Source organism: Simochromis diagramma, unplaced genomic scaffold, assembly GCF_900408965.1.
Source record: "Simochromis diagramma unplaced genomic scaffold, fSimDia1.1 OVJJ01000646.1, whole genome shotgun sequence".
In the NCBI taxonomy this organism is placed as follows: domain Eukaryota; kingdom Metazoa; phylum Chordata; class Actinopteri; order Cichliformes; family Cichlidae; genus Simochromis; species Simochromis diagramma.
Genome location: NW_024387279.1, coordinates 3,455,658 through 3,480,117, shown reverse-complemented (window position 1 = coordinate 3,480,117; position 24,460 = coordinate 3,455,658). Strand labels below are relative to the sequence as shown.

The following is a 24,460-nucleotide window of genomic DNA, read 5'->3' as shown; positions in this document are numbered from 1 at the left end:
CAGATGTGCCAGCAACTCTTACATTTGAAGTATATAAGTAAAGTTGTAAAAGAGGCTCACACTCATTCCAAAAAATATATTTTTTTAGTTATGGTAAATGGCCTGTATTTATATAGCGCTTTACTAGTCCCTAAGGACCCCAAAGCGCTTTACATATCCAGTCATCCACCCATTCACACACTGGTGATGACAAGCTACATTGTAGCCACAGCCACCCTGGGGCGCACTGACAGAGGCGAGGCTGCCGGACACTGGCACCACCAGGGCCCTCTGACCACCACCAGTAGGCAACGGGTGAAGTGTCTTGCCCAAGGACACAACGACCGAGACTGTCCAAGCCGGGGCTTGAACCGGCAACCTTCCGATTACAAGGCGAACTCCCAACTCTTGAGCCACGATCGTAGTTATGGTATCTGTTCCTCCAGTCTGCCTTCAGCACAAAAATATCTGCCTTTTCTGGAAGAACTGGAGTCAGGATCTGAGAATGTGTGTGGGACCCTGGAGGCAGCACCATCATACCAGCTGGTGAGTCTGTAGGAGGAGATGGAGTGGTGTTCCCCCTCGGACTCTGCTGCACAGGGGTAAAAAAAAAAAAGGTGTCATCAGCTGCTCTGAGTGAAACAATCCCCTGACTGCAATATGAGGAAACTCCTTGGACCCCGTAACCAGGTCATGGTAAAGGGAGAGGAATAGATTGTTCATAGAGTCCAAATGGCTGCTGTTTAAAGGATGGTTCCTCAAGTTTGTGATGAAAATCTGACGTACGAACATCACACAACTGTGGGATACTGTCTGTTCGTGACTTGGACAGGGGGAACAAACTGTAGCAGGATCAGCCTGATATTATTTGTATCCCACTGTAACTTTACTGTATAAAGAGCTAACATCTCCAAAATTTCAGGAGTAGTTAGTCATTATAAGAAGTGTTTATGAACTAAAAATCAAGAATGTGGGGTGCTGTTTGTCCGTGATTTGGAAAGCCCAGAGCGTGCTCCCGACGCTGGGGAAACAAATTCTGCCGTGGATACTTACCTTGGCATCACTGTTGTGCAGGTGAAGCCAAAGGCAAGATAGGCTTCATCATATTTTCTAGTCTTTGGCTTGGAAACATATTTAGCGTTACTTCATCTTCTGCTTTGCGTTTGTGTGGGAGCCCCCCCCCCACACACACTTTGGGAACAACTGTGTTACTGGGTGGTTGTGGCCTATGAGGTGAGTCACATTCGCCCCTAAGTAATGAATACATTTCATACAAATCATCTACTGATGGAAATGTTGGCAGTTCCATCCCTGGCTGCTCCAGTCTGTATCCCAAAGTATCCTCGGGCACAATACTGAACACAAGTTGAATGTGGGAAAGTTAGAGAAGGAAAACGTTAGATAGAAAGCCCTTAGATGTAGGAAGGGTGCTTGTATGAATGTGTGTGAATGACGCATGTTGTATAAAGTGCTTTGAGTGCATGAGTAGAAAAGTGCTATATAAAAGTCAATTTTATAAAGCAGTTGCTTATTGCTATGTGATAGCCTCTAGCAGATTTGGAGGTAGACTCCAGGTGCCTTATTCGTGGTAAAACAAGAGACAGATTTATCTGTGAGGATTTTTCTTTTTTTTTTTACAAACTAGCTTCAAATGAATGAATATTAGTACATAAAAAAAATTAAATAAATATTGTTAAACATTAACAAAAAACAGCAGAGCTTGTTCTTTTTATTCTGTTATTTTATTACAATATAACATTACAAATAAATGATGTAGACCGTTTCAAAATGACTGGGGACTTTAAAAGGCAAACAGCTAAAAAACAACCATCACAAACCATGCAAATGTATTCATTACAAACAAAAGTATTAGTTGGGACTGAAAAAATATGAAGCAACTTTCACTGCTGCTGTCAGCGGTTCGACTCAAATTGTACATTTGGACTTCACTAAAGAGAGAAATACTGTCACGTAAAGAGTTTCATTAGTTTCATCTAATAACTATTTAATTTAACAGAAAATACAAACAAAGAAACAAACCAAAAAAAGACTGTCAAGAAAAGACAGATTTATAGATTTCACAGCCTCCCAGTTTGTGCCAGAAGATTGAAACCTTTCTGCTTCTGTAAACACCTCAGACAGGCCTGAGATTGTCAGAGATCCAATCAATCCTGCGAGGCTGATCTGGATCGAGAGCGAGACTTGGAGCGGGAGGCGGAGTGCTTGGCAGGGGACTTGGATGCCTCCTTGCTCGGGGGTGATTTGGAGGTATGTTTCTCTCCCCTACTCTCTGAACGGGACCTTGATCGGCTTCGTGACTTCTTACTGGACGACTTCTCCTTGGAACGACTCCGGGATTTGCGCGTGGCTTTGACTTTGGATGAGCTCTTGGAGCGAGACTTCCGAGTGCTGCTCTTGGAGGGACTGTGAGATTTGCGAGTGCGAGACTTCTCTGGAGATTTAGAACGGGATTTCCTCTTGGATCTGGAATGCGACTTCCCCTCTGACCTGGAGCGAGATCGCCCTTTGCTGCGTGACCGAGACCTGCAAAACACACACACACACACACACACACACACACACACACACACACACACACACACACACACACACACACACACACACGGAGAGCGAGAGGAATAATTCATCACCAACTTGGTCTGGTCCCTGCACACCATCAACTACCAGGTTTCAGGACTGAGATGTAGTAAACAATCACAGTAACTGGGTACTTTGGCTTTCTCTGACACCATATTTCCTTAATAACATGACAAAAACATGACTTCCTGCTGCTGAAAAGTTTAAAAAAACTGAACAGATGAAGAAGCAGTCCACATGAAAACGACAAATGGGTTTGCCGTCTTCGTCAAAGCGGAACCACTAAAATTAAAACGGCTGCTGAAAAGACAAAAAGCTAAATGTGCTTAAAGCATGAGACAAAGCCATTCAAACGTAACTGACCGTGAGCGGGACCTGGATGAGCTTCTACTTCTGCGGCTGTGAGAGCGCCGTCTGCTACGAGACCTGTGGGTTCGAAAGTAAAAACAACTTTAAAGTGGACGTGGAAATCTGCTCACCACCAACATTACGTGTTAAGTTTAAAATAATCCTTAATTATCCTGAACAGCAATAACAGATAAAACATAAGAAAAGTGAACAAACAATAAGCATGAAAACATTAAACCTCACTTACCTGGATCTGCTGCCAGAATATGAGCGTCGGCGGCGAGGTTTGTCTTCCACCAGACGAATCTTCCTTCCATTAATATCAGTGCCGTCCAGTTTTTCCAGAGCTCGTTTCATGTCTGAACGGGAACGAAATTCGATGACGCCCTCGTTGGCCCGTCCTTTATGAGCGTCAGCATAGGTTACTTCACCCGCCTGCCTCATAAAGTCCTATGACACAAATAAAAACATGACTCTGAAAATGACTGTGGCTAGTTGTGGATGACATGTGGCACGTTAGCTCTATAGAATAGAATAGAATAGAATTCAACTTTATTGTCATTGCACATGCACAGGTACAGGGCAACGAAATGCAGTTTGCATCCATCCAGAAGTGCTTTAGTGATATAGATATATTACAATATATATTAGCAATAATATAGATATGTGAGTATATTACAGAAATGGGTCTATTATGGTATGTTATAATGTACATGGTATGAAGTATGTTGTGAATATTCTATAACTATAAGTATGTACAGGCTGTAGTGAGTACAAGCTATGTACAGGATATAAATATGAAAAACTATACAGAATATGAAATAAATAACTTTACAGAATCTGAGATATACAGCTATACAGAAATGGGAACTGTGCAAGTTGTAAACAGTTGTAGGATTAAAGATTATCGAATGTACAGAATGATTATTTACACAGAGCTATACAGTAGTGCAGTTCTATCTACCACTGGACATTATTAAGCTGTTCCCACACAGGAAGCAATTTGCTTGTTGCACATCGATTTGAAGCTGAAGTTTGGTTGTTCGTGTAGCAGCCAATCAAGTCTCAAAACAGATTCATCCTGTAGGTGGTTAGGTCCAGGCTAATTTTTCTTTCTTGCAAGGGCAACTGCCATCCTCTGCTGACATGCAGAGGTGGTCAGGAAAAGGAGACAGGAGATACAAAGTCTCACCTTAAGGTCCTGCCAGCTGCACCTGCTGGACAGGTTCTCCACAATGAGGCGGTGTTCAGTGCGAACAGGTGGCCCGTACTTATCCCTGCCGGTGCGATTCCAACTGCTGTAGCCTCCACCTTCAACAAAGACAGAGAGACTAACATTTCATTCAAGGCCAGAAAACCTCAAAAAAAGGACTCCAAACTGGCCTAAAAAGATTTACTAGATCACTGCAGACTGAACCTCTCGTTTTTTTTCTTAAACCTCCTTCAACTATTAATTATACCATCAACTAATACCTGTGAACCTGTCTTAATTGTGTAAGTGAAGGGGATTAAAGATGCCAGTGGTTTTTAGTATAAATCCCAGAGTCCTATTGATTTTTTTATATGTAGACAGGGATCGCTTAATTTAGCATTTAAAGAACAGAGAAAATGTGCAGCACCCTATGCCCTGTGGACAAGGAATAAAAACCACTTTATTAAGAATTACACAGCAGTTCTTCTCCTTTAGTTGTATTTATTAAACAGCTACAGATTTGCCTAAATATACAAAAAAAAGGATTTTTTATTCTGTCCTTATAAGACACATCTAACGCCTCTTTTTTTCCTCTTTATATACTGGGAATAATGTGATGCTTGATTCTTGCTGTTGAAGCTGTTTTAGAGTCTACAGTTTAAATATAAGGTAAGGCTCTTCCTAAATTTCTTATTTTCTAGTCTTACTGTACAATAAAATATGCCTTGTTCTGAACTCTATCCACTTGAAACTCAATGACACAAACATGAAACCTACCAAACTCTTTTACTACAGAGTACAGGGAGCCAATTCACAGGCTCAAACGCGTGTTGGCTCGATCCTCTGCGACAAGTCTTGCGTCAGTAAAACCAACAGGATTCCTCACCATCACCCTGGTCTATTGGAAAAGGGTGCTGTCATCACGGCTTCCGGTTATGTCAACCAATGGTCAAAGGGCAAAGGTCACACACACATTTCAAGGGAGAAAACCCAGGCCAAACAGGTCAGGCAGTCATCGTTACCCTCATTGGACTCGGACCCAGCCCGCAGTGGACTCTTTCAAATTGAAACATCAAGCACTGTGTTAATGTCGACTTCAAATTGAATACATCGTAGCTTCACAAGTCTTACCTTTTCTTTAATCACTGTTACTCATTGGATTTTAATACAGTTCTCTTTACACAAAGGCACAATGGATTTGAGTGCTAATGGGAACAGACGTGTAAATTAGCAATGTGTATGGCAGGGCATGTCACATGTGTACAGGCAGCTTCAGTGAAACTCATTTAATTCTTTGCTTCAAGAGTCAGTGCAAGTGTAGCTCACGTTAGTTAGCACAAACGTGTAAGAACCCCACGTCTGTATGACAATCATGCTTTGCTCTCAATCAGACGTGTTCAACTTACTACGTCCCCCATAGCCATATCCGTCTCTCCTGGGTCCACGGGCATGCTCGATAACGACCCGCTCTCCACAAAGTTCCTTTCCATTCAGCTCATACACAGCATCATCAGCATCTCGCATGTCCTCAAACTCGACAAAGCCGTACCTAAGAATCAGTGTGCAGGAGTCAAAACAATGGCAAACACTAGCCATTAATATCATTACCAATTAATGCAAATGATTCATAATTAACTCTAAAGACTGTCTAATATGGTAAACTTTTAATCAGCGGCTAAGAGAACTGCTTTCCAATTTAAAAATCCTGGTGCTCCTGTCAAACTTTACAAGCAAGGGAATAAAGGGATTTGGGAAGCTATGGCAATTAATCTAGGAATATTTCTGTAAAGTTTATCATAGACTCTGACTCTATCTGATCTGATTTGGTAATTATATGCAATCTATTTCTCTAATACAGCAATTATCTAAAACTTACACTTAACTATTATATTTGTGCTCAGCAGCCTTTCTGTTTTGTAGGCATATAACCAGAATACAACCAGCTGGCAGCCAGCTGATAGAGTCCCCTTGTTTGCGCTCACTGACAAATTCTCATTTAAACTGATGACTGACCCTGTAGCGTTTCCCAAGCAGCTAGTGTAATGTTAGCGAAGAAAAATTAGCTAAAAGTACCAAAAGCAGAGCTTTGTAAAACTTAAATGACAAAAGACAGGACACTGTACCGCAAATTCAACTTTTAGCTGACATTAGCGCGGTTAGCACCGCACACTGTCCCTACTAGGGCATCAACTCTCGGGGTTAACATTAAAATAACATCGAGCTAGCTCACTAGCTAGCAGCTAAGAAAGATGAGACGGTCTTACCCATTTTTCAGGTCGATCTCTAATAATTTGCCATAGCCACTAAAAAACCTTTGAATATCTTTCTCTCGAACATGGTAACTAAGTTTGCCAACATAGACCCGAGGCATGCCTGAAAATATTGGGCAGAACAAGTTAAACACAACTTGTTTGGAGCTACACACAGGCCTAGGCGACGCACGAGGTTAGACTTCCGGAAAAAACAACTTCAGAATAAAAGCTGACGAAAATGTAGGCACAAAGTACACACTTCAGTTTTGTGTGTGTGAAGCTTGTACATAAGACCTGTGCGGCACCTTCACACTGTACATGTCTCTTTTGACTTATGTGAATATTCAAGTCTTTGCCTTGATAAGGAGAATTTCCTGTAGGAATATGAATGAAGGATTGAATCATGTTTATGTGTGAGAATGAAGGCATTTCTCAAACAAATGACAAGCGTGCATCCATTACAACTATTTTAGTCTTTATTGACGGAAAATACATTTATTAAAAAAAAAAGAAAAAAAAAATCATGCTTTCATATATTAATTTTTAAACGTTTAGAATTCTTTTGCTAATCATATAATTAGATTATACAAATAAATTAGGGTTTCAAAAGGAAACACATAAAGTATCCCTATAATTTGCTGGGCTCAGTGACTGGTTTCACTCTCAGGACACCCTCCTGGGAACATGAGGCAGCCAGCATCCCATCTCTTCTCCACATTCGGCCCTGCACCAGTCCCCTGCTGCTCCCTGCAGGGCACAAAACAGAAAGTCATTTCAGGAATGGACAAAAGGACAAGCAAAGCATAAACAAATACAAAGTCTTTGAAAGTTAGAACCAAATACACAACAATCATCATCACTGATGATGGTACTCAAAAATACTACTGTTACATTAATACTACTTAAGATAAGATTTTATTGGTTCCACAACGGGGAAATTTCAAGGTTCAAGGTTCTTTATTCGTCACATGCATAGTTATACTTATGCATGGGGGGGGGGGGGGGGTTGTTTTTGCGTTACCTCAGCTCAGGTACAGATATCAGAAGGAAAATACAAAAAATACCAATAAAATAGAAACAAATATAAAATAAGTAAGATAATACACAATATACAATGGTAGCATACACAGTGATTATAGATATGGTTGTGGAAATATGCAAGACATAAACTATATAGCTTAACATAACTATTCTACCACTACTATTCCTATGTAAGTAACAGATATCTATAAGTATAGATATCAGACATCAGAGACATCAGAGAAACACTTTAAATGTTTTAGTATTATAAATGGTATGCACAGTTATTAGTTTAGGTAGTTATCAACATAATTAGACTAAAAGACTTAAAACAAACACAGATGATGGATTATAAACACTGTAATGAGGATGGGAACAGATAACTCATGGGGTGTAACAATAATCATGCACTGATGAACTGTGAGATTTAAAAAATGAAAGTCAACTTGGTGGAATCAGTTTGCAGTGCCTGCTTGTTTCAATAATAAGACTCATGTTAGTCTACTTTGCATTAGTTTTCACATCAGGAAGTGATATTATATACAGATAGAACTGTATGTGCATGTGTGTAGCAATCATTTGCTAAGCCTTTTTTGCTGCAGGTAATTTTTAATCAGCTGTTTCTGCTGTACTTAAATGTCTAAAATTACATAGACACTCAAATGTGATAATGAGATCAATGAAATTAAACTAAACTAAAAGCAAGAGGGAAACAAACCCCAAAATCCTGAAACAAAATAGAACTGAAATAAATGCATGAAGTGATTTTGGTCCAAATGACCAGCACAACCAGTCTGAGTGTATGTGGTGGTGTGTGTGAACTGTGGTGTACTGGTGTATCTGATTTTTAGACTGTACCTGACTGTGTAGATTCTATTGTTATATTGTTCTCAGCTTCTTAAATCTTACCTTTGCGATCTCTATATCTGCATCTATCTATCTATCTATCTATCTATCTATCTCCCATGACAACAAATTATAACAAAGAAAAGCTAAAAACAATATTTAATCGAATAAAAATGAAACACATACCATGTGTTCCCAGGGACAGAAAAACAAAGACTGCTTTTCAAACGAGTTCAAGCTACTAGTTTGAATAATGCAGGACATACACTTAGGTAAGCACTTTGTTTCAAAATAAAAACAAAGTGCTTACCTAAGAAAACAGTGAAGCTGGAAACATGACCGGTCATATTCTGATGTTAAAAACATATGCTTTACTGTGTTCTGCATTCGTTCTTGAGATGTGATCAACATACTGACCTGCCCATGGGCTCTCACACTCGTACAGCATCCACTCATCACTGCGGAACGTGCTGTGGAACCACATGGAGTGGTCGAGCGAGGCGGCGAACTTGGCCCTGTACTCTGGGTAAGGCAGCAGCACTGTGCCCAGCAGAGCAAAGTCTGACACATAAGCAGCAACGCAGCAGTGCAGCTTCATGTTACCTTCCCCTACGCAAACACACAACAAAAACAGCTTAGCATGTACCATACGTCTTACTCTGATCTCAAGCACGAGGCAGGATGACAATGATATTTTACCAATATGTCCTCGTGCTCGCCCCCAAAACAGCCTTCTTGGTTGCTCTGGACCCAGTCTGTAAAAGTGTGCTGGGTTGACTGGTTTTATCTCAATGGGGACTTCATTAGCCAGCAGTTTTTTCAGGCCTTTCTTTGCCTCCTCTGCCAGGTCAGGTTTACTGCAAAACAACCCACAGACAGAGAGAAAACACAGTTATATGTTTGCTTTATTTATTCTAACTGCAGTTCTTTAGTAACGCATAATAGCAGTGTTAGCAAAACTGTTGTTTTAAACAATAATAATAAGTTTTACATTTTTTGATGTCTATGAACTTCAAGATTTTTTACTTCAAAAATAAAATGCTAGTGTGGTTTCTCCTGATTAATGATCCTAATCCATGAAGTTTGCATAATAAATAAAGTGAAGTTTTATATGATTATAACTAAAGTGAATACAAAAACCCCCACAGGGTACCTGAAACCAGACAGATGGATAATGACAAATTTAGCAGACTTTACAGCTGGACTGAGATATTAGTGTTGTAAACAACAGCTTAACGAACAGTTAAATCTAAGTTTTAATCAGCTGATATGTGTCGTAGGAGAAACAACACAATCTGGACTTGTCCAAGCAAAAAAGCTCTTGTTTCTTAGCACTTCCTCTCAGCTCCTTACTGTATACGCCTGCAAACAAAGACACAATGCAGAAAGAAAACAGTGAAGCTGGAAACATGATTATAGATGATTATATAAGTTTAAAAAAAAAAAAATAGAAACTAAAGCGATCTGCAATAGTGTCGTTTACAAGACTGCTCCTTGACAAAAAGTTTTGGTCAGTGTGACTTTAGAGGCCATTCTGCCTGAGGAAGCCTCAAAGGTGCCTAAAATTTACAGAAAACAGTGACTTGGAATGTTATTTTATATAACTTTAAGCACAATGTGGATCAGACGAAGGCACAGTCTAATCCACAATAATAAATAAAGTCAATGCTACCTGAGGTAATGGTGAATAAGTTCCTCCACGGTTAGGAGGTCTTCAGGCGGAGGGACCACTGGCATGGGGAACTGGTGCTGCAGGGGGCTGGGCTGCAGTGTTTGGAAGGAGGCTTGGCAGATTAGTATGGGCTGTCCATGCTGGATGGCCTTCACAGAGCGCACGGTGAAGCTGCGGCCGTCTCGTGTACGGTCCACCTGGTAAAGCACCGGAACCTTCGGATCACCTGGAAAACACCAAGAACAGTAAAGTGCTATCATAACTGACTGAAAATGAAAACAGGTGCACATTTGCTTGTACAGGAAAAGAAGAGGAGATGAAGCTATTTAAGCCAATCTGTATGCTGTCTCTTTCTCTCTGTCTTTGCTGACTTCCAAATGGATTCTTTGTAATGTTATTCTTTCATCACCGAGGAAGTTCAGCTCATCTTACCTGCTCGGACAAAGTAGCAGTGCAGGGAGTGGGCGTACAGGCTGTCGCTCACAGACTTGGCCGCAGCCACCAGGGCCTGGCCAACTATCTGACCTCCAAACAGACGCTGAGTACGGGGCACCCAGTGGTGGGTCCCCCTGTGGGAACAGAGGATACACTGCTGAAAGGTAATCAGGCAAATGCTTATAAAAGGTGAACTGAACTTATCACAGAACGTAAAGAAAATTTGTGTTTGGTGGATTATTTTATTTATATACCATTTGAAATCCTGTTTATTTCCCCTTAAATGGTGCCACATTTGGATCTATCATCTTACACCTCTGTTGATGACAAGCCTTGCTTTTCCAGTGAGGGAGACGCTGCCCCACACCATCACACTGCCTCCACCAAAAGCTGGTGCAGCAATCAGTGTAGTGTTCTCTACATCTTCTCCACACTTTGACCCTATGATCCCGTTGCTGTCGCAGAATATGAACTCATTGCTGAACATAACTTTCCTCCCAACACGTTCTCATCCCAATGTCTAACATACCGACGCAATGTGCCAAATCGTCGGCATGAGAGCCAAATATTCCACATAACAGGGAGCGCATCCCCTGTTATATGGAATTTGGCCTTAAATTTGGAGTTGGTACTAGGGCTCCATCCAGATAATGCGGCAGCTTGGTTTTGTGGAAAACAGGCTTGAAGTTGTCCTATGCATAATTTCAATAAAGGCCATAATTTCGTTGTACATGTACAATGACAACAAATGCCTATTCCATTGATTCCTAATCAGTCAAACGTGGCGTGCTTAGAGCAGACACCTGCTGACCGCTGTAGGAGGGTCCATGCTCACAGGTGCTGCTTGCTAATCAGGTCCCTGGTTGTCAACACCTGTGGTACCAGAAGCTCAAAAAGAGTCAGCAGCAGATAGAGAAGGTTTGGGAGGTCGCTGCCTACAATGACGTGTTTTAAATATTACCTTCCTGTTGTATACCGAGCGGGGACCAGTGCACATCAAACAGCGAGCTGCAGTGGAAACTTACCGGTACAGGTCGACATCCAGCTTCTCCAGGTTTAAAACGCTGGTGAGGAGGACGCTTTTCAGGTCCTGCTGATACTGAGAGTTACGGCTCTGCGAAACTTCATCTTGTTCTGATTTCAGTGCCTCATTAGCTTCCAGAATTTTGTTTTTATCGATTAAACCGCTATTTTCATGACATCCGCCGAGTTCTTTCTCCGCCATGTTTGTTTGGAAACTTCTTCTACACCGTAAAAGGAAAAAATGGTGAAAAGTTCATAACTGCCACCTAGCGTTGGGACAAAACACAGACATTTACTACTACCATTAAAGTACCAAAGTTTCTCAGCACTTGAATTAGATCCATTTATTTTGCACTTTTGCAAAGACACGGATCAGGTATAACATTATGAACGCCTGACTAATATTGTGTTGGTTCCCTCTTTTTGCCCTGACCCATCAAGGCACGGACTCCTCTAGACCCCTGAAGGTGTGCTGTCGTATCAACACTAAGGTGTCTATATTGTGATTAGAAAATTAACCATCTGACTGGTTCAATGCATATTTGTGCAGAGTTTATATAGCAGGTCTTCCTTTACATTGTTAATGTTGTAGTGTGTTATCACTGGCATATGGCAAACTATGTAAATGAGTGTCTGAGAACAACATGTTTATTGATTGATTTGAGTTTTACTCTGTCGGCATTTTGAAGGGAACGTCTTAATAAGGAGGAAACAATACGTCTCTTACTTGCCGAGGAGTTATCAGTCTTCTTAGCTGTGCTTGAAACAGTCAGAGCAGAATAATGATTTTCCTTTACCAGTCATTCTGCTCATATTATGGCATTTACAGGGATGGCGTTAGGGACACTCATGGACAGTTTAAAGTATTTACAGTTGGTTTACTGTTTTCATTTCTAAATTTGGTAAGCAGTCACAAGGTAGTAGGTTTTAGTATACATTCTCAAACAGTTTCCAGACCTTTACAGACTGTTGTTAAAGAAAATTAGATAAATGAGAGACTACACAGTGTTACCCTCTCTAGAGGGATTTGAGACTGCCATCAAATTCCAAATAGTCTTTAAAAGATTATTTAAACACTTGACATACTTTGTATTGTGAATAAAATATGAGTTTTTAAGATTTGCAAATTATTGCATTGTTTTTATTTACATTTTACAGTGTGCAGTGTCTTTGTACCTTTCATCAATTCAATAAATCCAACTATCAGCTTTTTCATTAAAATTTGTGGTCTGTTTGTGGTTTTAAATTAAAATTCAATTATTAGTTAAATTTTAGTTTAGAAATTCCATAAAACTGTCATTATTAATTAAATATCGTATATACAGAAACAGAGCAGCAGGCCAGAGACGCAGAGATGACTATCAGGAAATGTGCATCATCTGTGTTGAGTCAGCGACATGTATCCACAACTCTTCAAAAGATGTACCAAAAGAACAATTTTCTGTGTGTGCAGTTAACCTGATATTTAATCTTTTCAAAAACGATTTGTAAAAAAACAAATGTTCTTACTAAATGTGAAGACTTTGTGCATTGTTGCAATCTTGAGTTGAAACAGTTTTTTTTTTTGTTTGTTTTTTGGTTGCTGTTGACTTTGACTTTACAGTGACTGATTGTTTAAGGTTGACTGTTGATTTTGGTTTTTGTTGGGGGAAAAAAAATGATTTGTTCACTGCAGGAACCATGACTGAGTCAAGTCTATAAACTACACAGTTTTCAGTGCGTCATTTGGGAGAAACATTTTCCCAAATGTACTTTACATTATACCAGCATGTTGTGTTTTTTTTACTTTCTGCTTTGTTGATGGAAATGTGTTGATAACATGTTATACTCATAAGACCAACCTTTTTAATACATAATCACCGGTGATAACTGCCATTTCAAACCCAAAGCTGAAGTATCTCACATGTAATAGTGTTACGTCTGTGTTAATGACTTTGGCCATGGCAGTGAACTGAAAACGATGTCTCTGTCACTGATGTCAAATTCTGACTGCTATGCACTTCTCCTCCTCCTTATATTCAGATGTATTTGGTGCTTAAAGTGATTCAAGCGTTGATCTGAAGTATTAAGGAGAGAACAGCGCAGCAGACTTCAGAGGGATCGAGCAGCACAAACTATAAATTTAACCAACATTGACATGGTTTGCATGAACTGGACAGAAGGCTGAAACCAAAGCATGGATTCAGAGGAAGATTCCATTAAGACGCTGCCCATTTTCAGCTAATACCAAGCAGGCCATGACTCCGATGCTGCCTTCAGAGGCTGTAGGATCTATTGCTTTCAAATGTGGCCTGATATTCAAGACATTAAAGGGCAAAGAAAAAACACTAAAAGGCACAAGCCTTTCTTACCAAATTGCACAAACCGGGACTGCAACAGAGGACAGATTTAAATGGAGTTCTTTATTATATGAATTTGAATCAATATTGCGCTTTCCTAGTTTTATTTACCACTCAAATTCACTTACTACCTGTTAACGTTGCTGATTTTGCGAGCAACACCTGAAGGCGCCATGATGCTGCGCGCGTAATGGATTTCCCCAGCGCTGCTGCTTTTCGGGGACCAGGAGCTGCAGCTGCAGCACTCCGACCACATTTAATCCGCACCACCTCTTGATGCCGGTGACCTTGGCTGACGGAGATCGCCCCTTTCAGTCTCGTGTCGCCGTCTTCTTTTCACCATGGCATCATCGGATGGGCTGGAGGAGGACTGTGTGTTGCAGCGGGGAAGATCTCAGAGTGACCCGAGCAGCATCACCGAGGTCCGCCTGGGTGAAGCGCACAGAGCAGGTAAGAGGAGGGGGGGCGGTAATCCGACTGCTTGTTGGACATGTGTCAGCTGTCTCATTTACTGCTGCTTCACGCGGTCGACTGGGTAGGCGTGACATCACGGAGTCCGGGCTCGCCCGCATCCAGTCACGCAGACTGCACCCGTGGTGGTCCCACTTCATTTGTGTGCTTGTGTTGTAAACGTGCGTCATTTACTACCCAGTGCTCGCTCTGGCTGTGAGAAGTAGGCCTTCTGTGTGGCTGCCTTTAAAATATCAACCACACCGTAATGAATCAGGCTATGATGGGTTTTTTCTTACTAGTGTCATGCAGGTCATATGTAGAGTCCCCCTTTTTAAGCATTGCACTGATTTTATCCCAATAATGGCATCCAGACTTGTAACATCAGCTCCTCATTGCCCAAATCTCCTTCACATCATCAGGCTGTGACATCTTTGAATAAACACGATGTCATGATGTAGAACTGGGTGTTCTCTCTCTCCTCCCCCTCTCTATTCTCGCTCTCCTATTTCTGCATTTGTGAACGAGGTGTGTGCTTGCAGCATGGGGGCACACAAGTTGCTATCACACATGGACTGCAGTGTGTTGAGCCGAAGCCGACGAGAGTGCTGGTTGTGTATTTGGCTGTTTCCATGGTGATCTAAATGGCAGAAGGCAGCGCTTGGCTCTCCAACTGTGAGACGACATGGTGTTTGTCTGTCTGCTCCACACTGGTGATGTACAGCAGCCAGCAATTCAAAGCGAAATGCCACTTAGGCCGTGAGTTGTGCTTATTCGTGAGGTGGGATTCGCAGTTCCACAGGGAGTCTGTGGGAAGGCGTTCACTGTTGCTGTGTAGATGTGAAGCAGGAGTCATAAAAATGTTCTGCTTTCAAAGGTACTGAGCGACAGACTCATGTGAAAGTGAGTTGATTATTTGCAGGCTGGATGCACAATGCTGTTTGTTTGCCAGCAGTACATTCAACTGGTTTCAGGTAAACGGCAACCTCAAGGTCCGAAAACTGAAGCCAACACGGAAGTGCCAAACACTACACTTCCTCTAATGGCCACTAGAGGCTGGCTTCTGGAATGAGTCAATCCTCAGATGATAAAATGTACAACTTTACATGTTTACAGCCTCACACTTAAAAGCTTTTGGCCGTTATGAATATTTCCCCTTTGTAACAGCTGTGTGGAGGGTGATTTTTCTTAAAAAAAAGAGTCATCCATCTCCATACTGTTAATGCTTAAAGTTAAGGGTGTGGCCATTTTGATTGCTTGCTAACATGGGCAGCTAGCTGGTTACTGAAATGAACTCTTGGCCATATTTATGGTGGTACCTTGCCCCTAACCCCTCCACCACTCCACAGTGATTATGCATAGAGGTTTAAACCAATTTTTTTCTGCACCAGGCCATGAACATGGCTTTTAATGCTGTGAAGTTGGGCATTTCAATGAGGGAGTCCTTGGGGTTTGACTTGCTTTTGGAGTCAGCATCAAGTTGCCATTAGATGAAATGCTGTCTTTGTATGTTCTGTGTTGGCTTCATTCCAGAGGCTGTTGCTCAGTGGCTCCAAAAATCCAGAAATATTGCATGGCATCATTCAAAATGGCAATGTTGGGACTTGGAAATACAAATTCCAAAAGCAATGCGTGCCTACATACACCCATATTTTATATACGGTCCATGGTTTCACAGCCAAAGTGATGAGTACAGACATTGATGCTGCTGTATCTCTACAAATAAGAGGCTCAGTTACTGAATCACAAGTGTGGGGGTTGCAGTATAATGCACATGACAGGATTCATTCATCTTGTGGCATGCATGCCACACTTTCATTTTCACCAGTGTGTGATGTTACAGTCTGTTTGAACATTGGACTCCTTCAGCTGGCTGTCTTTAGAGAAAGAGAGCCACAGCAATGCTGCAGAAGAGGATGTTCAAGTTCTCTCGCTGGCGGCGAATACCGTTGTGTTCATGCCTTCGGTTTCTACTGCTTGTCACGTTGTTGTGGTTGTTATAGTTATGTAACAGCGTTGGTGTATATGTGAAACTCTAAGGCATCACTGGCAGGGTTGTCCTGTCATATGCCGCTTATTACCATTTTTATCTAAATGTCAAATAGGCTCAGATCTTATTTCATTTCATCTCTGAAGCACTGTGGCAGATTTCTTCCCAAAAGCTGGACATTTCCAGTGCAGCATTAGACAGACAGAGCTCAGGCAATGCAGCAAGTGCAAACCTGCCTGTCCTGTTCCTCCCCCACTTCTCCATCCCCTCAGATCGGTGCTAACCCTTTCCGAGCCCCCTACTGCGGCTTTGATCCTTCTACTTGAAGAATCTTATCCATTAGAGGGGAGGAAAGGGGGAGTGACAGATCACTGATGGTGGTATTATCACAGCACCCAGCTGGGCAATGTCAAACTGAATCAGCTGCACAATCGACCGGACTTAATACAAATGACTTCTTACAATGTAAACATTTCCTCTGAATTACAAGGTTGTAACCAGAAATGGAAAATCACTTGCCATTTGTGCTTAGTCCTCACTCAGTGCTTTTAGCATCTGTTAAACACTGAAGACTGATTTAACCCAAATACTTGTTACCCTGAAGTTTAAAGGTTGTCAGACAGGTCTTTGCTTTACCAACTAGGCTGAGAACAGAACAGCATGCCATGTATTAAAATCTCTCCCTATGGACTTCGTTAAGTGGTGATAAGCAGCTGCCTTAAGCAGCTGCCTTGATCAGCCCATACAGGTTACATCATTGTCTCTGCTAGAGATGGTACAGAACAATATGTGCCGCCAAAAACATTGTAGCCCAAAGGTGGATTCAAATTCACATTTTGGCATTTACACTAAGAGTCAAAAGTTTGGACATGCCTTCTCATTTAATGTTTTTTCTTTATTCCATATTGTAGATTCTCACTGAAGGCATCAAAACTATGAATGAACACATATGGAATTATGTAGTAAAACAGCCACCCTTAGCTTTGATTCCTGCTTTGGACACTCTCGGCATTCTCTCGATGAACTTCATGAGGTCGTCATCTGAAATGGTTTTCCAACAGTCTTGAAGGAGTTCCCAGAGATGGTCAGCACTTGTTGGTCCTTTTGCCTTCACTCTGTGCTCCATCTCATCCCAAACCATCTCGATTGGGTTAAGGTCAGGTGATTGTGGAGGCCAGGCCATCTGGTGCAGCACTCCATCACTCTTCTTCTTGGTCACATAGCCCTTACACAGCCTGGAGGTGTGTTTGGGGTCGTTGTCCTGTTGAAAAATTAATGATGGTCTAACTAAATGCAAGATACTGTGGTAGCCATGCTGGTTCAGTGTGCCTTCAGTTTTGAATAAATCCCCAACAGTGTCACCAGCAAAGCACCCCACACCATCACACCTCCTCCACCATGCTTCACGGTGGGATCCATGCATGTGGAGACCATCCGTTCACCTGTTCTGCATCGCACAAAGACACGGCAGGTGGAACCAAAGATCTCAAATTTGGACTCATCAGACCAAAGCACAGATTTCCACTGGTCTAATGTCCACTCTTTGTTTCTTGACCCAAACAAATCTCTTCTGCTTGTGTTTTTTTCTTAGTAGTGGTTTCTTAGCAGCTATTTGACTATAAAGGCCTGATTCACAGTCTCCTCTGAACAGTTGATGTAGAGATGTGTCTGCTACTGGAACTCTGTGTGGCATTTATCTGTGCTCTAATCTGAGATGCGGTTCCTGAGGCTGGTGTGTGGAGGGGTGTGGTTTGTGACTCGGCTGCAGAGGACGTGTGGAGTGAGGTCCCAGTGTGGTGTTAGGGGGGAGGCTGACTTGCACACCTGACCTCCATCATCGAATCATGACTCCTCTTTAAAGGATGTTGCCAGACAGGAGGGGAGAGCGGTGTGGCAGCTGGTAAGCTGCTCAGACAGAAAGTGTCTAAACGTATACACAAGAAAACGCATAGCAACGTGCAACACTGTGTGTGTGGGTTCTCATTCGTGCCACGTGATGACTCGGATGAATGTATTCTCAGCAGCAGAGGTGGCTCTTGGTCTGTCTTTCCTGGGGCGGTCCTCATGTGAGCCAGTTTCATCGTAGCGCTTGATGGTTTTTGCGACTGCATTTGGGGACGCATTAAAAGTTTTAGCAATTCTCAATTTCCCTTTAGCTCTACATTTTCATTTTACAGTTTATATTGCTTTTAACTAATCTTGCTAACCGACTAGCTCACGAAATGTTGCATATTTCAAAAGGTAGTCAGTAAAATAAAATAAAATAATGCAGACTTACATACAATAGGCTATGGAAATACAAAACTAAAATAGTTTAGTGAGACAAAACTTGTAATGTGTATAGATAAGAAAAGGTTTGCTAGCTGCCTAGCTTAAAGCAGGTAGCATTGTTCAAAATGCAGGCTGAAAAACAATAAATAAAATAATACAGAGTGTTCTCATATAGTTTTCCAATGCTGTGATCAATTGTCAGCAGTGTTTTACAGTTTACCAGATTTACTACCTGTAGTCTAACAGCTGAAGCTTTTTGCTCAACAGGGTTTATTTTTGTAATATTATGAAGCAAGCTGCAAGCAAGTACACACACATAATGTCAACATTGATAATGATAATATATATAATACAGTATTATCATTAAATGTTAGAATTGAACGTATCTTATTAACTGTATTAAGACAGAAAATTCTTTAAGTTAAACGAAGTATTCATTTATGCCAAATGTACTGTTGCTTGTGCACTAAAGATGTGAAGCTTGCTGACACTGTAACATTGCCCTGTCCCTCCCTGCTGTTGCCTTTAGCCTGCAGGAGCCTCTTCCCTTGCTCCCCTCATCTCCCTATTTGAGTCTCTGCTGTTGTACTAATCTGACATGCTGCTCCGACATCAAAGGCTTTCTCCCTGGACTCCTCTGCTGTTCTCGTACACTGCACCCCACCACCATCACACCGCCGCAACCCTCGGTTACTGATGGGCCTCAGTTTAGTCCTCGCATTCAGTCAGAGGCGATGGCGGCAGCCTGATGAGAAGATTAGGATTCTTTTTATTTGAATTCCTCATGTTTTGTTAATCAGGAAGCCTTTACATAAGCCGGTTTGTCTCATTCCATATTCACTGCTGTGATTGAGAGGACAGAATAGCAAGCCTGGCACCTGGCAGCTCACTCCTACATGCATGTTGAGCTCAGCGAGGAACGAGTGCTAAATGTCTCCACATGAGTCACTGCACAGCAGCTGCAGTTGGAGATGAGACAGAATAAAAGGTGTGCATAGCTGGAAATAGAAAACAATAAAGCAATGTCACTTCCATTGTCCTCATGTGTGTCTGTGGAAATGTCAGCTGTAACAGCATTTGGCAAGAGCCTTGTCATAAAGTTTTTGGGTTTCTGAAATCCATGTTGTGAACCTGGAAGACGTTTTCTTGTCTTCACTGCATACTTAAATTTCCCCTCTCACAGTCTGTGTGAATTACCCATGGGTATGCAGCTTAGATTTTAACATGAGATACAGAGAAGCATGCAGCTGCAGACTGTTTACCCTAGGTCTATCAGCTAGTTAAAGGATACTTAGATTCTCAGTATCTTACCTTATGTTATTTCACTAATATGATTCTAATATAATATATGAATGAAACTTTGTCACACACAGTGATTGTTACCATCTAGTTGTTTTAAAAAAAGGATTTATTATAAATCACAATTCACGTGCAATGTTCAGTGCATATTAGGCTTAGTGGTCACCAAAATTTGTATCTCCAACTCACCACAAAATATGGAAGGAAGAATATGAAAAAGTGGCACAGGCTAGCAGATCAATAGATGGACATAGCTACCACCTAATAACACGTTTGTAAAGTGCTGATGTATTGACTACCACCATGTTGGGCTTTTTTTCTTTTGCTTTAAACTAGTACTGATTGCATTTGGTTTAGAGGTTGGCGTGCTCAGTTAAGAGCTAATGCCGGTAAGCTTAGCTGGAAAGATGCGCTGAACAGAAATCAGTACTTTCCTTCCATCTAATTAGTAATAACCACAGGTTGCAAATAAAATGCTAGTAACACCACAAACATGATTGAAAGGTCCAGTTCAGTGAATTAGTGGACGCAAACAGACAGCTGGTGGCTTAGCTGGCAAAGCAGTATTTCCAGTCTATGTCTACACAGGTTTACGCCATGTAGACCTGTGTCTACATGGCGTAAACCTCATTTTCAGAGCATCTAATATCTGCTATTATTTTTTTTACCGTGCTGAATTTTGACTGCTTCTTGATTTTGATTGTTTTGTGAGAAGTTCAACTTCTCAGTTCAACTCAACATTAGGTTTATGGTTTTCCAACAGGTGGTAGTACATGGTACCCAGACCTTTTTAGTGCCTATTTGGCTGGGGTTTCAGGCGATCTGAGGCGATCCAAAATTGTGACATCAACAGACTGCATTGGCTAGTCAGTTGCATCACTCCATGAGTCATGAGTGTCTCATTCACAAAAATCTAAACCGCCATTTTTTTAAACCCAGCAATAAGGGAAATCCATCCATCCATTCATTTTCTTCCGCTTATTGCTGAGTTTGTCCTTTTCTGACAAAAAGCCTTATGCACAGCAGCAGGTATACCATCACTTTGACATCCTCTATTATTGTGGCGTTTGTGTTGTATACAAATGACATCACCGGACTTTCAGTCACACGCTATAACAACCCCACGCACATTAGGTGGTACTTGATTGTAATGGAAAACATGTGAAATCCAGTTCAGGCAAGTCGAGCTGTGTCAAGTAGGTACTAGTGGAAAAAGGCTTTAAGTGTTACCTTAATTTTTCAGCCTGAAAGGTTCTACTTTAGGACAGACTACACGGATGCTACTGACTCCTTAAGGCAGTCCTGTCCTCTCATCATTTGTTGCATCGTTTTATCAGAAGAAAGTTCCTTTGGTTCATTTGCATGCTAAAAGAAGCAAAAATACTTCCAGGGTTTTATTTGCTTCTTTTAAAATCTAAACTCACTATATAATTAACCAAGGGGTTCCCTAACATGTGCTTAGAAATGCATTTCCACCACTAAAATGTGACATCTGCAGCTGGAGTAGATATGAGTTTTGAGACATTTTGAAAGACTTGTTAATAACTTACATAGTGGCATAGCCCTGAATATGTTTCTAAGTGGGTTCAAGAGCAGTTGAAAGGTGAAACACAGCCACAAGAGGGCTCTACTCGGCAGATGGCTTAATGTTGCATAAGTGCAGTGAGCAGTCACTGTCACGGCAAGTCCAGCACTGCAGTCACCAGGTCTCTCTCAAAAAAGAGGGACAGCACATGGTTTGTTCAAGGTCATGCTGCATACAGTGAGAGCGGACAGACTCCTTCCTAGGATTAATCAGCATTACTCTCCATGTTTTAAGATGAGTCTGAACTGGTATTGAAGTGAGGGGCACTTCAACTCAATATTCACTTCATGTCAAAGACCGCAGGGATGAGCGCAGTGAAGGCAATATTAGAATAAGTTTGGAAATCTTTTGAAATTCAATTAGAGGTGGTTACAACTGCACACGGGAAATGAAACTTTGCTCATCTTCACACCCCTCTATTTTCAGAGCTGATGCAATTCCTCTCAAGCTCTTTTTTTGTGATCTCATGTCTGTTTCAAAAGAGGAACATCTTGAAAGCAGTGATGAAGGATTTAACATGGACAGCTTGGCCATGATTAATGCGGAGCATTCCAGAAGTGATGTGACTGTAATGTAGGACTATAAATGAAATGTGGCTTTGCTGAGACAGTAATGGGTTGTTCAGAGTGAATGTTACCCTTGAGTCTTTGGTGCAGCATTGATTCTTTTTTATTGGTTGGCCAAGGCTCAGTAGTACAGTGGCTAATTCAAAAGCACTTCGCTTTTTTCCCCTCCCTGTTTTTTTTGTGCCAACTCATCTCTCATACCCTTGTGCACTATGCAGAGACATCGCTGGGTTCCACTGACTACAGAGCCCTGGGGAGCAACACAGCAAGCAGGGAAAAACACGACGTCACTGTTGGCCAATGCCATGAGAGGACAAAACACTGTTATGCAGAATGCTGTAGCTAGGTCATTAAAAAAACTGAAGTCACCAGTCCAAAATAATATAAAGGAAGTGATCAATTTGGCGGTTCGGTTCGGTTCGATACTTTGGTGTCACGGTTCGATATTTTTTCGATACAAAGAAAATGTTCATGCCTTTTTAATTTGTCATTTATTAAAATTATAAATATATATTTTAACTCAAAAGTACAGTTTTTAAATGTAATGTTGCTGAAACAACAAAATAATAAAAAAATAAATCTATCTGATCGAGAAATCACTCATCTTTGGAAAAGAGTTTATTACAGAGAAATGGCTCTTTCTAAAATAAAAGCTATACTATATGCTTCTTCTGGGGTATATTCTCAGCAGCACATTAAACATATCAGGTCCCCATAAGGAGAATCATGTGCTAACGGCTGTCTAAATGACTCTGGTAAAGTTTGTAGCATGCGTGCTTGTTGTTTTTGTCTGCTTCCACTTGTCTTTGAACTAGAATGATGTCAGCGTAAATGTGCAGTCATATTCATTGTGTTCCCACTAGTGCTGTCAGCGTTAATCTCGTTAAAATGACGTAAACGCCATAACGCGGCAAATCTCCGTTAACAAGTTACCGCGGATCGCCCCGTGCATGGGGCTGGACAGCGTCAACACGTTAACGAGCTAACTGCGCTAACACACTAGTTCCCACCCATGTAATTGAGCATTGCATGGCACATCCGACATACTGTTTTACTTTAGTCCATGACGCGCTTACCTTCAGGGTCATACTTCACATGAAGACCAAAATAATTCCAAAGGCCAGATATGAATGAGGTTCAATTTGCCATGTTGCAACGAGCTTAGCTTCTGTCTCGCTAGCTTGCTCTGCGCTCAGTGGATCTGCGCTCGACAGTGCAGCCTAGGCGGAGTAGTCGAACGCAGATCCACTGAGCTCTCAACACAGACAGCATCGTCAGAAGAAAAGTTGATAAAATAAATGAAAAATTTTGTATTGTTCAATACATATGCGTACCGAACCGAAAGCACTGTATCGAACGGTTCAATATCGATACGAGTATCGTTGCACCCCCAATAAATAAATATATATATATCTATATATATCTATATATATAGATATGTATGTGTGTATATGTGTGTGTATATATATATATGTGTATGTGTATATGTATGTGTGTATATATATATATGTGTATGTGTATATGTGTGTATATATATGAATAAATAAACATCAAGGTCTTGGTGAGTAGGGCTGGGCCATATCATACCGTTCATGGTAATATCGGTATAATGTTGGGCAACGATAAGAAAATGAAATATCGCGATAGAATATGGGTAAAATGCGCATGCACAGTAGCTTTGTTTTCATACGCACATGGCGGAAAAAGCATGACAGCGACAGAGAATGAGAAGGGCGAAAGCGGATCGTTGAATGAAACGGATGAACCAGAATTGGTTTGTAAAAATGCTGCAACTTCAGTGGTGTGGAACTGGTTTAGCTTTTGTCCGTCATATACACAACAAAGCACTATTTTTGGTAGCGCATGCTAGCGGGCCGTCGTTATTACCGTGTGTTTTGGAAAAATATGGCACACTTAAAATCAATCCTTTGGTTTTTCTGAAAATTGAGAGTGCCCCTTATAATCCCGTGTGCCTTATGTATGAATTCTGGTTGTGTTTACTGACCTCGAAACGATTTTATGTCGTACACAGCGCTCGAAAATCTGTCAAATGTTTCAGTACGACTTTGCTAAGCTACAAACCCGCACCGCTTGATGGATTGTCGGAGCATTACGGCTATCGTAGGCAGGCGCCTCGCGGAGTAATACGTACTGTGCTTCAACATAATATTACCGTATTGTGTGTGTATAACCTCTTTTTAAGTTTTGTGGATATTATACATGTTTATGCTGAGAATATGTCGGCCAATTTCCACTGGAAATGCCTTTTGGTTAAACTGTCAGCAAGGAATTTGCATTTGCACTGTTAAATTTTTATATAACTTTAATGCACTTAAAAACAGCTGCTTGTTTAAGTGAAAATACATTGATGGTTTTTTTGCACTAATAAAGTTGTGGAGTTGTAAAGTATTTTGTCTAGTGTCAATTATATCGTCAGTTATATCGTTATCGCAAATTTTCAAATATATATCGTGATAAATATTTTTGGTCATATCGCCCTGCTCTAGTGGTGAGTACCCGTGCATATTTGAAAAGCACTTTATAAAGCACTTTAGAAGAGTCAGTTGGGTCTGAAGGCTACAAGTTCAAATTTTA

General features: G+C 41.2%; 3 protein-coding genes across 4 annotated transcripts in view; 1 reads left to right on the top strand and 2 right to left on the bottom strand.

Annotated features, from left to right (window-relative positions):
- Positions 1 to 1,695: 1,695 nt before the first annotated feature.
- On the bottom strand, positions 1,696 to 6,592 carry srsf6b (serine and arginine rich splicing factor 6b). Of its 2 annotated transcripts, none has more exons than XM_040003048.1 (6): positions 6,382 to 6,592; positions 5,524 to 5,666; positions 4,118 to 4,239; positions 3,173 to 3,375; positions 2,941 to 3,003; positions 1,696 to 2,523 (listed from the first exon to the last, which is right to left on the bottom strand). In XM_040003048.1, exons 1-6 carry the CDS (start codon positions 6,486 to 6,488, stop codon positions 2,145 to 2,147), a joined length of 1,017 nt encoding a protein of 338 aa, XP_039858982.1. In that variant the 5' UTR covers positions 6,489 to 6,592; the 3' UTR covers positions 1,696 to 2,144. The 2 variants fall into 2 exon arrangements, with proteins under 2 accessions (XP_039858982.1, XP_039858983.1); XM_040003049.1 differs by having other exon boundaries at positions 4,118 to 4,236.
- Positions 6,593 to 6,831: 239 nt separating this feature from the next.
- Positions 6,832 to 11,620, bottom strand: acot8 (acyl-CoA thioesterase 8). The gene is made up of 6 exons (XM_040003047.1): positions 11,368 to 11,620; positions 10,340 to 10,476; positions 9,908 to 10,133; positions 8,935 to 9,092; positions 8,653 to 8,844; positions 6,832 to 7,116 (listed from the first exon to the last, which is right to left on the bottom strand). The coding sequence occupies exons 1-6, from the start codon at positions 11,565 to 11,567 to the stop codon at positions 6,998 to 7,000; spliced, it is 1,032 nt and encodes a 343-aa protein (XP_039858981.1). The 5' UTR covers positions 11,568 to 11,620; the 3' UTR covers positions 6,832 to 6,997.
- The window catches only part of phactr3b (phosphatase and actin regulator 3b), a 58,929-nt gene continuing 45,670 nt past the window's right edge, over positions 11,202 to 24,460 (top strand). Inside the window, exons 1-2 of the mRNA XM_040003044.1 lie at positions 11,202 to 11,409; positions 13,388 to 14,154. Of these exons, the coding sequence (XP_039858978.1) occupies positions 14,046 to 14,154 (109 nt within the window). The 5' untranslated portion in view covers positions 11,202 to 11,409; positions 13,388 to 14,045. The remainder of the gene's footprint in view (positions 11,410 to 13,387; positions 14,155 to 24,460) is intronic.

Bases quoted from the DNA above. Each gene is read 5' to 3' on its own strand.
- srsf6b (XM_040003048.1), bottom strand. From the start codon at position 6,488: ATGCCTCGGGTCTATGTTGGCAAACTTAGTTACCATGTTCGAGAGAAA. The intron at 5,667-6,381 runs GTAAGACCGTCT...ACTGATTCTTAG, and splicing joins GAGATCGACCTGAAAAATGG to GTACGGCTTTGTCGAGTTTG. The intron at 3,004-3,172 runs GTAAGTGAGGTT...TCGAACCCACAG, and splicing joins TATTCTGGCAGCAGATCCAG to GTCTCGTAGCAGACGGCGCT.
- acot8 (XM_040003047.1), bottom strand. From the start codon at position 11,567: ATGGCGGAGAAAGAACTCGGCGGATGTCATGAAAATAGCGGTTTAATC. The intron at 9,093-9,907 runs GTAGCATTGACT...GTTGTTTTGCAG, and splicing joins CTTATTCACCATTACCTCAG to TAAACCTGACCTGGCAGAGG. The intron at 7,117-8,652 runs GTCAGTATGTTG...TGTGCCCTGCAG, and splicing joins GTGTGAGAGCCCATGGGCAG to GGAGCAGCAGGGGACTGGTG.